The sequence below is a fragment of the Elephantulus edwardii genome, unplaced genomic scaffold (assembly GCF_000299155.1).
Source record: "Elephantulus edwardii isolate Elephantulus edwardi_28Jun2011 unplaced genomic scaffold, EleEdw1.0 scaffold00066, whole genome shotgun sequence".
Taxonomy (NCBI): Eukaryota; Metazoa; Chordata; class Mammalia; order Macroscelidea; family Macroscelididae; genus Elephantulus; species Elephantulus edwardii.
Genome location: NW_006399816.1, coordinates 8,063,584 through 8,076,956, shown reverse-complemented (window position 1 = coordinate 8,076,956; position 13,373 = coordinate 8,063,584). Strand labels below are relative to the sequence as shown.

The window sequence follows — 13,373 nt, the reverse complement described above, 5'->3', positions numbered from 1 at the left end:
TTAGGCATTCTTTAGTGTGGAGGGAGAGTCAGAGACAAGGAGAAAACCTACAGTCCACCTCCTCCAAGAAGCTCTCCCTGACCTACTTAACACAAACTGATCTTCAAGTCTGCTGAATCTAAGTTCCACTGCACATCCTGCATGTGCTGGGTGTTTTTCTGGGTGATTGACGTGAGTACATGAGTCCTCCATGTTTTCTTGTTGGTCATGTTCCAAGGTCATTGTGATGAAGATTCTGAGAACCTTATGACAGCATAGCTGGCCGGCTCTGTCCAGGTGTAAGAGGTTAGGGAGACATCCAGTTCCTCCTGGGAGTGCAATTCAGCCCTGAAAAGAAAGATCACCTTCCCCTGCTAATTAAGCACCATTTGTGCTTTCTTCAGAGTCTGTTTTGAAGAAAGCCGAGGCCATGACCACCATCTCTCCTGAAAACAGCCTCTCGGCCAGGCGATCAGCCTCCTTCATCCTGGTGAGTGCCTTTGAAACTCAGTTCTGAGTCTCCCCCTCTCCAATCTCTGGTTTGCATACTTTGTGCCACCTCCCCTGGCTGGGTGGGAAGGGCCAGACCCCTAAGTTGGCCTGGAAGGCAGAGGCAGGGCAGTAGGATGTTGGCTTCATCACCAGTGCAAATAACAGATTGAAAAAACACTAGACCTCTTTCACCTTTCTCTCCAAACCAGAAAAGCTTTCTCCTCAGATGTGACATATGGATTGGAGGAAGTTCAACCAGGTGATCCTTAGAGGCAAGGATAGTGAAACTTTGTCTCACAGACTTTGGGCATGTTGTCAAGAGGTCCTTGGAAAAAGACATGCTGGAAAATGTAGAAGGTCAGAGAAAGAGAAAAAAGACCCTCAGCAAGATGGAGGGGCTGTCACAATGGGCTTGAGTATATCAGAAATTGTGTGGATGTTGTAGACTAAGGAAAGGCTCAGATCTGTTGTTTATATAGTTGCTGTGGTATTAGAGAAGAGAACTGAATATCTCAGTGACTGCCAGAAGAACAAATAAATCTATCTTGGAAAAAAAGTGTAGTCAGAACGCTCCTTCAAGGCAAAGATGGAGAATCTTTGTCTCTCACACTTGGGCATGTTGTTAGGAGAAGCCATTCTCTGGAAAGGGTCTTCCTGCTTGGAAAGGTGAAGAGTCAGAGAAAGGAAGACCCTCATTAGGATAAACACAGTAACTGCAATAATGGGCTCAAGTGTGTCAGAGAAGATAGCACACAATAGGGCAGAGTTACAATCTCGTTCATAGGGTCTATATGGGTCATATTTGACTCGACAACACCTAACAACAACAACAGATGTGACAGTCTAGCTTTGCTGGGTTTTAAGGTAACGAGTTCAATCCTGAAGATGCCGAGAAATTTCCTTGATGCTTTTGCCAACAATTTTAGGATACAGCCGCCAGGTGGCAGTAATGCTTTTGGCAGGAGGTAGTTGCAAGCTCAGTTAATGAGATTCCTTGGACGTCATAAAAATTTTCCACACAGTATCTTCTTCACAATTATAATGACTAATTATAATGACCTTAACCAATTTCAAGTCTCATTAATCATAGTGATGAGAAGAGTGAAATGTAAGAAGTGGAAATGCAAAATACCTCTCTCTGAGGGTTTTTTTCCCCGTTTCATTTATGTATATTGTGTTTCACACATTCCTCTATTCATATTGGGTTTCATACAATCATCCCCATATATTGTGTGTTATAAAACTAATCACCATTGATTCATGCCAACCATCATCCTGTCTTTTCAGGTCCCACTGAATTTTTTCTAATTCCTTCACCCCTTCCCTCTGCCCACCAAACTCGGTGACTTGGTTTCCCCACCCTTAGACCCCCTACTCCCTCCCTTTCCTCCTTTGGACTTTTGTACACATCCTACTAGTAATCCATTTATTTGTACAATAATGGTCTTAGGCAGTATTTGTCCTTATAAGCAGAATTAGTTCACTCAATATACTACTGCCCTCCAGTTTCTCCCATGTTACATAGTATTCTTTCTGAATCATCGCTCCTAAGTACTATATAGTATTCCGATGTCTGAATGTACCACAATTTTTCAATACATTCATTTGTTGATGGACACTTGGACTGTTTCTATGTTCTTACTATTGTGAATAAAAACAATGGTGTACAAATTTCCATTTGTGTATCAGCTCTATTTTCCTCGGAGTTCATTCCTAGCAGTGGAATAAATATCTCCACAGCCTCTCCAATATTTGTTACTTGCTGTCCTATTAAACTTTGTCATTGCTCCTGGCATGAGGTGGTACCTCATTGTGGTTTTGATTTGAATCTCTCTGATTGCCAGTGATTTTGAGCATTTCTTCATGAATTTGTTGTGCATCTGAATGTCTTGCTCTGTGAAAAGTCTTTCCATGTCTTTCCCCCATTTTGTAATTGAGTTATCAGGCTTTTTCTTGTGGAGGCCCTGTAGTACTCTGTAAAGTTTTGTTATGAGACCTTTATCTGAAATAGCATTGCCAAATGTTTTTCCCCAGTCAAGTAGGCTTCCTTTTCACTTTATTGACAAAAGTTTTTGATCCACACAGGCACTTAATTTTTAGACAGTCCCATGCAGATAATATGATGGTACACACAGAAAATCCCAAAGACTCAACAAAAAACCCTGTTAGACCTAGTAGACTAATTTAGTACGGTGGCAGGAAGCAAGGTCAATATACAGAAATCAGTAACAAAGGAGGCACAGAAAAGGAAACTAAGAAAGCAAAACTATTTTCAATAACCAACCACAAACTGAGATACTTGGGAGTAACCATAACAAGAGACACAAAGGACCTTTTAAAGAAAACTACAAAACATTACTGTGAGAAACAGTAAGAGATTTAAATAAGTGGAAAAATATTCCCTGCTTGTGAATTTTTGTTGTGTACCATCAAGTCAGAACCGACTCACATCTTATCCTCCAGTGGGTTTTCAGAGGCAGTTAATCCCAGGAGAGGAGACGTAGAAGGCCTAGCTATATAGCCAGAAATTCACAACCAGGAGAGGATAACATTAATGAATGAGACCATCTTCCTGAGTTTTAAATGTTACTCATTTACCTGCACATTTTCAACAGGTCTTGATTTTCATTTTCTTCATATTTTCCTACACGCCTCAGGACTTAGAGAAAGATAGTAACAAATGCTCATATAACACGTTATGCATGATGACTATTAAAAAATGCTTTGTTTTTGGTTCAAATCCACCAGATGCTCTGCTGGGGAAGGAGGGGCAATCTCCTCCTGTACCAGTCAGATCTGATTTGACGGTACACGCACACAAAAATAATAAAATAAAATAAAATTTAAAAAATGCTTTGTTTTTATAACTGTATACCATAAAACTGCTATATGCCTCTTGTTAGAGCTGAGAAAATTGAGGCACAAAGATGTGGAAACTTCCCCAGGGTCACACAGCTAATAAGTGGCAGGGCTGAGATTTGAATGAAGGAATCAACTTCTCCATCAAGGGTTCTCCTAGTGTCCCTATCTGCTGCTTGTGTGTTCTTGGTGAATTTGCAAGAAATGCAGATCCCTGCTTCCCACCCCAACCCTCCTCACTCAAAACCCCTAGGGAGGGTACAGCAGTAACTCACATCCTAACAAGTCCTCCAAGTGCCTCTGTGATGCGGCCAGCATTGAGAGCTTCTGTTTGAAACCCAAATTTCAATTTGATTCATTCTGGTTCTAACACCCTGTTGAGGACTCCTGTGACCTAGTGGTAAGAAAGCTGTGCTGCAATCCCAAAGGTACATGGTTTGAATCCACCAGCTGCTCTATGGGGAAAGTATGGGTAATCTCCTCTCATGCAATTAATTGTCTCTAAAAACCTGCATCCGCTATGGGTTGGTTCTGACTCATTGTTACACAACAACAACAATAACAACAACACAATCCAGATACACTGAATCAGAATCTGTCTTTTTAAGAGGCTCTGATTCGGTATACCTAGGGTCTCACTGACTTTCTATTGCCACTGAGTTGGAAGCCTCCAGTGGGATTTTTGAGGCTGTTGGTCTGTCTTCCTCTCACAGAGCAAGTGGCAGAGCTGAACCACCAGCGACTCCTTATGGACTTACTTCACGAGAGCTCCCGGTGGGGTCTAGGGCAGAAATGCAAATTCTCTGCCGGAACGTAAAAGTGGACTGAACCTGTTCAAAGTCCTCTTTCAGACGATTCCCTTTATTACTATACTGTTTTGATGATGACGGCAAGGAGCTCTGGTGGGATAATGGATTATGTATTTCTCTGCTAATTAAAGGTCAGCAGTTTGAATTCACCAGTCACTCCCAGGGAAAAATTAGGGATTTATACTCCTGAAAGGGTTTATAGCATTTGTAACTCAAAAGAAGGTCTCTATGAGCTGAGACTGACTCGATGGCAGTGGGGTTTTTTTTAAAATAATGGCACTCCTTCCATACCTGGCCTGATAATAATTGCTCGAGAAGCATTTCCAAAATTGCTCATAGGACCACTTCCTTTCTAATTTGTATTTATCTGCCCTCCTAGGGCCACCACATCTCCTGCGGGGGAGGATGAGTGATACAGTGAGCCACTGTCTCTGCTGAGAGAGCTCCCTGTCCCTCAGGGGACAGTGGTGGGAAGGAGGCTGCCAGCCTTCAGAAGAGTCAGCGACCCTTCCCAGGACTTAGCAGAAGCTCCATTACAAATGGGAGTTTAGAGCAATTTGGCAGCAAAAACCCTCATAGAAAGTTATCCTTATGCTCCGATGCCTTTTCCACTTTCCTTAAAAGACTGGGGAAACCCAGTGATGCAGAGGCATGTGTGAGATGAGGAAATATATTTGACCTCCAGCAGCAGAAAACTGTGGAGGGAATGAATTATTTGGGCTCATTTCTGGCCCATTTTTCTAGGGAAGCATCAAGGAGTATTCCCGGGTTACTCGTAGAGAGCTTTAACCTACTTCGGTGCATCTCAGAGGTGGTAGAAGGTTCCCACATCTCTACCCGGCAATATTTTTACCAGGAGACTAGGAAAAAGGAGCTCTTTTGTGGGACTGTAGGGTCTCTAACATGTCATAAATGACATATTTCGCCCTGCATTACCAGGCCGCTGGAATCCATAGTGCATTGCCTTACTAAACCAATAGCTAAGCATTTCCCACTGTCCAGATCCGCCAATGGCTCCCTGGGGGAGGGCTGGGCAGTCTCCTTCCCTGAGCTTTACCACTTCAGAGAACCGATGAAGGGTCACTCTGAGTTGGAACCAACTGAATTGCAGTGATAGTATAGGGAATGGAGCAAAGTGTCAAAAGGTTAGTAGAGCAAGGAAAGGGAAATACAGGAGGGTGAAGACGAATTTGAGAGGTCATTGACAACCTCCATCACTCTGAAGGACTCCAGGTAAAGATTCTCTGATTTCTGGCAGAGACAGGCAGTGAAGAAGCACCAAAAAAACCAGAATGGAGGGGCCTTCCCACAAGAACATTTTCCTGTTGGATCTGTGCAGATCCCCAGGTTTCTTGCACTGGCTCTTAGCTTGCTAGCAAATGTCTTGAGTGTTCCTGTGGGTAGCCCAGAGATTGCTTAGATATGGGGGGTGTACACAGATACGTTGGACACAGACGAATAGAATTTCCTGGAAAGAAGAGGTAGACATTTTTTGTAAACCAGTTCAGCCATGGTAAAGTAAGAAGACTTAGTGGCAGGTAAACGTTTAGAAATGCAAATTCCCTGTGCATGCTACAGTCGCCTCGTGGGCTGTGGCTAATTATCTCTGCCTCATTGTGTTGATGCCATATCTTCTATTGTTTTGTGCTGTGCATGTTATTTTGAGTCTAATAGTGCCGCCCTTTCTTTCTTTTTTTTTTTTTTGTCTTTTTACAGATCTTTGTTCACCATTTATTTTATTTTTTAATGTTAATAGACTTTATCTTTTAGAGCAGTTTTAGGTTTGCAAGAAAACCAGAAATTTTTCTTATATTCCTTTCCAGCCACTTCCCAGGACACAAAGCTCCCTTGTTATTAGCAGCATGTGTTAGTACGGCACTTTTGTCACAACTGATGAGCTAGTTCTGATATATTACTATTAACTAATGCAAGTAGTTTGCACCAGGGATAACTCTTTATGTTGTTTAGGTCTATGGATTTTGATGAATACATAGTGTCATGTGTAACTTGAGTATATACTGATTGACCCTCCCATTGTCTCGATTAGGAGCCCTAGAGGTGCTATAGATTATGTAATGAGCCATTAATCCAAATTTTGATGGTTCAAACTCACCTGCTTCTCTAAGGAAGAAGGGTGAGTCAGCTGCTATTGTTGCTGGTAGGTACCACTGAGTTGACTGTTCCTATAAATTTCGAATTCTCAAGTTGGAAAAGACAACCATTTCTCCTGTTTCAGTCCCTATATATCTAAAGAAGACATTGCATGTGTGTGGTCAATTGGCATAGCATAGTCTACAAAGACAATAGTCTATATCTCACTTTCATGAGTCGACACTAAGGTTCTTTTTTAAAAAAGTAAAATTTGTGTTTCATACTGGTTTACTTAACAAAGTTCCTATACATGGTTTTTCACACTGGATCTTTCCCATTTCCTTTACCCACCCCACAGTCTACCCATCAAATTGTGCGACTCTATGATTACCTCCCCTGCCCATCCTCATCCCTCTGCTCCTATCTTCTCCTCCTTGGATCCTCATACACATTTTACTAATTATCTTTCTATTTCTACCGTAATGGTTTTATACAGTATTTGTCCTTATGCGACTACGTTACTTCACTTAGAATAATACTCTCCAATCCCTCCCAAATTAGGTAGTGATTTTCAAAATCATTGTTCCTGCATGCTGCATAGATTTTCATCATGTGGGAATACAATAATTTCTCAATCCATTCAACTATGGTTGGACATCTGGGCTGTTTCTATGTTCTTGTGATGGTGAATAACACTGCTATGAACATTGGTGTACAAGTCTTCGTTTGTGCCTCAGTTCTCATTTTCTCAGGGTATATTCCAAGCCATGGAAAGCTGGGTCATATGGCGTTTCTATGTTCAGCTTTTTGAGGGAACATCTAACTGCCTTACAGAGTGGTTGTACCACTTTACAATCCCACCAACAGTGTATAAGAGTTCCTATCTCTCCTCATGAGACTGAGGTTCTTAAAAGCTTGAGAATGGCCAGCTAAGTGGCAACTATTGATGGTTCCTAAGGTAAAGAAAATAAGAGTTTCAGTCTGAGGCGTAATGTATCCAGAGAATTTCCATTTCCATGAAACCTGGGACGAGAAGAACTAGATGGTGTCTGGCTACCCCTGCTGCCTGCCCTGAAAAGGATCACAAAAAAGGTCCCTGACAGAGTGGGAGGAAAGCACGGCCAAGAACTCAGAATTGAGGAGGTGCCACGCTTACTGGTCTAATAAATAGAGACCGTGAAACCTCTGAGACTATGGCCCTTAATCATCCTTCAGGCCTGGGACTGAAATCACCCCCTCTACTCAACTTTCAGCCACACAGTAGACAGGGAGCTCTGTCTGGTGGCTTAGTGGTGAGAAGCTGCCTTGCCATCTCAAAGGCACACAGGTTGAATCCACCCGCTGCTCCACAGAAGAAGGATGGACCAAGGGAGAAGTATAGATCCTCCAGAACAATTTACTGCCTCTGAAAACCAAGTGGAGGGTCAGCTGGAGTCCATTCTGACTCTACAGCACACAACAACAACAACAGAAGGTGATCAATAACACCAGGGAGGAATGTATTCCTTGGAAAAATCAAACACGTAAGATCAAAAGGGATGCATTCCCCCAGGGATAAAGCTCAAAGAAGGACAAAGAGAAATGGGAGGCACCAGAAGCAAGCAAAGAGTGCAGTTACAATGTGGGAACTGGAATCAACACCACATAACGTGATGTGTCTGCACTGCTGTTGTTAGGTGCCGTGGAGTCGAGCGTGACGCAGGATGATCATACAGACAGTAGATCTGAACCCTGTCCTATCCTGTGCCATCCTCATCACCTCTGACACGCTTGAGTTCATTGACTGGAAAACCAATATGCTCTGTAAACTTCGAATTACAATTAAAAAGGGTTAAGGTTTTTTAAAAACAAAACAAAACACTTTTACACACACACACACACACACACACACACACACACACACATCTCCAAGTCTAAATGGCTTTTCTGATGAGTTCTACCAAGCATTTAAATAAAAATAATATGACTTCTATGCATACTCTCCTAGAAAATGAAAAAGCAAGGGTTATGTTCCTACTCATTCTATGATGCCAACGTTTCTCAGGATAAAAACCAAATACATTACAAGAAGAGAAAATGTCAAATCAGTATCTCTTATGAGTCTAGATATAAAACTGTATCAATCAGAATTAAATGACATATAAAAAGAATGACATACATCATCAAGTGGAGTTTATCCCAGGACTGCAAGTCTGATTTAATGTTCTAAATCATTCTATATCATATCATTTACTATATTAATAAATTGAAAGAGAAAAAATATGATCATTTCAAACAAAGTAGAATCTCATTTGGCAAAATCCAATATCCATTCCTGATTTTTTTTTTTAAAAAGCCAACAAACCTCTCAGTGGAGTAAGAATAGAATGAACCATTTTTAATCTGATAAATGTATGTCAAAGTTACAATTACCATTACAGTAAATGGTGAATGAATGGTTTCCCTCACCCCTAATATAAAGAACAAAGTAAGCATGCCTGCTTTCACCTCTTCTAGTAACATTTTAGTGACAAATTTTAAAAATCTAAAACTCATTTCTGTTGAGTTATAACCAATTTATAGCTGATGCTCTAGTGAGTTTTCTGAGGCTGTAAATCACTTAAGAGGAGATTGTCCATTTTACTCCCTCAAAGCTGCTGGTAGATTCAAATTACCAGAGGAACCCTCACTTTTGAGTTAGCAGCCAATGCCCTGGACTAGGCCACTGTCGCTATTGTTATTTACTTTTGGGTTGGAATCAATTCATAGCTGTCCCACAAGTGGCTTTTTCAGAGGCTGTAAACCACACAGAAGGAGATTGCCATCTTTCCTGTATAGACGAGCTTGTGGATTCGAACTGCCTGTCTTTGGAACTCCTTATCACTATGTCACCAGAGCTCTCTAGGTCACCATCAGGCCAAAAAACCAGAGAAAGAAAAAGACATTCACACTGGAAAGGAAGAAAATAACCAATATTAACAGAATGATTATATAAAACACAATGCTAGTGAAGAATAGTGTGAAATACAATGTACACAAACTTGGTAAGCAAACCAATATAAATTTTTTTTCATTTTTTATTTAAAAAAGTAACATGATTATCTATGTCAATGCTGGATTTTTTTTTTCTGTAAAGGGCAAGATACTAAATATTTATTTGCCTTAGTTTGCTGTATGATCTCTGTCACAACTGCTCAGCCCTACCATAGTAGCACAAAAGCAGCCACAGACAATATACAAAGGAATGGGTGTTGGGTGTTTTCCAATAAAGTTTTATTTAAAAAGAAAAATGAGAGGCCAGCTTTGTCTTGTGAAGTTTAGTTTATTTATCTCTGATCAAGGTAGAAATTCTCATAAAATATCTAAAAAAAAAATACTATGTGACTGATAAATCTGTTTAGCAATGTTTCTAGGTTCTAATCAAATATTAAAATGTCTTTCTATAAACTAGCAGAAAATAAATAGAAATTGATATTTTAAAATTATATCATCTACAATAGCTTAAAAAACTAAAATAATTTGGAAAAATCTGACAAAACATGTAAATTGGATTCTGGAAAAAAGTACAGAAAAGGACAAGATTCAGATCCATAGTGCATAACTCAATGGCACCTAATAACAACAACAACCTGCTGAGAACTACAATATAAATAAATAGAGAAATGCATTGTATTCACAGGTTGGAAGATTTAATAATGTGAAGAACATTAATTTTCTTCAAATTGACCTGTGCAACACCAATCAAAATCATAGGTGGCCTTGTTATAGAAATTGACAAACTGATTAAAATTCATATGGAAATGTGTTCCAAAAGTTAATGCATTTTTCTCTTAGAATTAAGAATCCCAGGGACACAGTGCAATGTTGCCTATTCCCTTCTACTTCCTGCCATGCTACAGGATCAGTGTTGCAGTCGCTGAGCAAACATAGACCATGGTGGTGGTGGTCAAATACATTGAGAAAGTAATCCCAGATCCTAGGCGATAGGAGGAAGAACGTGGCATCTGACATGGAGGAAGGTTCATTAACAACCTGAGATATGCAGATGATTCAGCCTTGCTTGCAGAAAGATGATTTTAAATACTTGCTGATAAAGAATATAGCCTTCACTATGAAAGGTTAGGAGGAGGGATCCAACATAAAGAAAATAAATGTCTAAACAGCTGGACCAATAAGCCACATCGTGATAGACAAAGAAAAGATTGACACTGTCGAGGACTGCATTTCCTTTGGATTCACAATTAATGTCCAGGGAAACAACAGTCAACAAACAGAACATCTGCTGTGAAGGACCACGTTAAAATGCTAAAAAATAAAGACATCACTTTTAGGAGTAAGGTGTCCCTGACCCAAGTAATTGTATTTTAAATTTCTTCCTAAGCATGCAAAAACAGGACAGTGAAGAAGAGCAAAGAATCCACGCCTTTGGATTATGGTACTGTCAAAGAATTTATAATATATATAGATTGCCAGAAGAGCTAATAAGTCTGTCTTGCAAGAAGGACAGACTATTATTTAGAAGGAAAGATAATTAGACTTCATCTTATTAATAGGGCATATTATTAGGAAGTACTAGTCCTAGGAGAATAAGTCCCCAAATGAATAAGAATGACAAAAGAAAGAAAAACTGAAGCCTTTGAGTTGTGGTTCTGGAAAAGAGTACTGAAGGTCCCATGGATTGCCAAAGAACAAACAGATATATCTTGGAGAAAGTGCATCCAAGGTGCTCCTTTGAGGCGAGGATGGTGAGACTTTGTCTCACATCCTTTGGGCATGGTATATTCAATACTCTTCTCCAACACCACAGCTCAAAGGCATCAATTCTCTTTCTATAATCCCTAGTCATTATCTAGCTCTCTGATGCATAGCAAGTGATTGCAAAGACCATGACCTGTATCAGGCACACCTTAGTCTCCAGACTGACATCATTGCTCTTCAGTACTTTGGAGAGGTCTCTGACAGCAGACTTTCCCAATGTTATATGTTTTCTAATTTCCTGGCTGGTAGTGTCAAGGGTGTTGATGGTGGAGCCAAGCAAACTAAAGTTGTTAACAATCTAAATCTCTTCATCATCTATCATGGTGCTGCCAATAGTGGTGAGAATCTTCGTTTTCTTGATATTGAACTTCAATCCATATTGAAGGCTGCAATCCTTGACCTTCTGCATAAAGCACCTCAGGTCCTCCTCAGTTTCAGTAAGCAAGGTTGTGTCATTCATATAACACAGATTTTGACGAGTCTACCTCCAATCCTGATACCACATTCCTCCTCATAGAGCCCAGCCTCCCAGATAATCTGTTCTGCATACAGGTTAAAAAAATATGAAGATAGGACACATCCCTGGCATACACCCTTCCCAATTTGGTGTTGGAGAAGAGTATTGAATATACCATGGACTGCTAAGAGAAGAAACAGGTTCATCCTGGAGAGGATAAAACCAGACTGTTCCTTGGAGGCAAGGATTCTGAAGCTTCATCTGACATACTTTGGGCATGTTCCAAGGACATCATGCTTGGGAGGGTGGAGGGACAGTGTGGGAGGGGAAGACCCTCAATGTGATGGATTGATTCAGTGACTGGGGTAATCAGGGTGGGTGTGTCCGAGACAGTGAGACTGATACAGGATAGAGTAGGGTTTAGGGTTGTTGTACATAGGGTCACTATGAGTCACTCCTAAGCATGTGCCCAAAGTATGTGAGGCGAAGCTTCATCATTCTTGCTTCCAATGAGCATTCCAACTGCACCCTCTCCTAAACGTATCTGTTTGTTCTCTTGGCCGTCCATGGCATGTTCAGTGCTCTTCTTCAACACTAAAGCTCAAAGGCATTAATTCTTCTGTCATCCTTACTCATTGTCCAGCTCTCAGGTGCATAGAAAGTGATCAGAAAGACTATGGCCTGAATCAGACCCAAATTTTTAGTTCACAGAGCTGTTTTGCCTTCTAGCTCCTTGCTGCATATGTTGTTTGTGGATCAATGGTGTCAACATAGTAAAATGCATCTCCTTGGGTACCACCCCAGATCTACTGAATCAGAATCTACATTCTAACAACATCCTCAGGTGACTCATATGCAAAAGGACTGAGCCATGTTTGAGACACGGTGTGTATGGATGACAAGTTAGGAGGATATATGGGACATGCCAAGTCAGCTTCTAGGCTATCTTAATCAGCACATCCTTGTGACTGCAATATGCTTCTCGATAAGTTCTTGTATATAATATGAGGGAATACTCAAACAAAAAAGAAAGCTCCCTATACCCCACTCCAGGGGAGATCAGGCATATGCAGGGTTCTTCATCGGTATACCCACCCCCCATGACAATAGGAACCAGCATTTTTAATTACTTAGAAAGGAGTATACTTATCATTTTCTCCACCTGCCACTGTCTGTGTGTGTGCATGTGCGCACACCCACCCCACCCCACCCACACCCCTCCCTTCATCTAAACCCCATTCCTTGGGATGAATTATTTTGCTTTTCCTAGAAAGATAAGAAGTCTATAAATGCATTTACGGATTACTTATTTAATATTTTTCCATTTTCAAAATGATAATCACGATATAAAAAATGTTTAAATACAAGAAAAAGGGGGGAAATGACTTATAATCCTATCACCCAAAGATGATGACTCCTTTTTTTTTTGGAGGGGTATGCTTTTTTAAGTCTATTTTCTAACAGAAATTTTAATAGTGGTGAATGCAGTGTGTATGCAGATATATGATATACTTTATGCAATATATTAGCATTCATGCACATATGGAGTATATTCCATGGAGATGACAGACATTAAGTGTATAATTTTATGTTGTTTTTTGTTAACATTTGTATTTTTCCAGATTATTATTCATTCCTTGTAAGCATCGTTTTGCATGCCTCACAATATTCCATTGAGTACATAAACTGTAGTTTACTTAACTATTCCCCTATTGCAGAACATTTAGAGTGCTTGCATTTTTCATTTTGGTAATGTGCAATGAAAATTATTGTGCACGTAGCAGTTTTTCTCCATAGTTTCTGTCATTTCCTCAGGATAGAGTTCCAGAAGTGAGTCAGAGGCTAGGAACTATGATTCAAACAGTACAACCCAGAGCCTGGCATTTTTTTTTTTATTTAGGTTGTTTATTTTTCATTTCAATGAACATCTACAGAGATTTTGGGATTCC

The 13,373-nt window shown here is 40.3% G+C and overlaps 1 protein-coding gene across 1 annotated transcript in view; it reads left to right on the top strand.

Annotated features, from left to right (window-relative positions):
• The first annotated feature begins 389 nt into the window (after positions 1–389).
• TBC1D21 (TBC1 domain family, member 21) overlaps positions 390–13,373 on the top strand; it is a 19,327-nt gene continuing 6,343 nt past the window's right edge. The window contains exon 1 of the mRNA XM_006888313.1: positions 390–469. Within this exon, the coding sequence (XP_006888375.1) occupies positions 410–469 (60 nt within the window). The 5' untranslated portion in view covers positions 390–409. The remainder of the gene's footprint in view (positions 470–13,373) is intronic.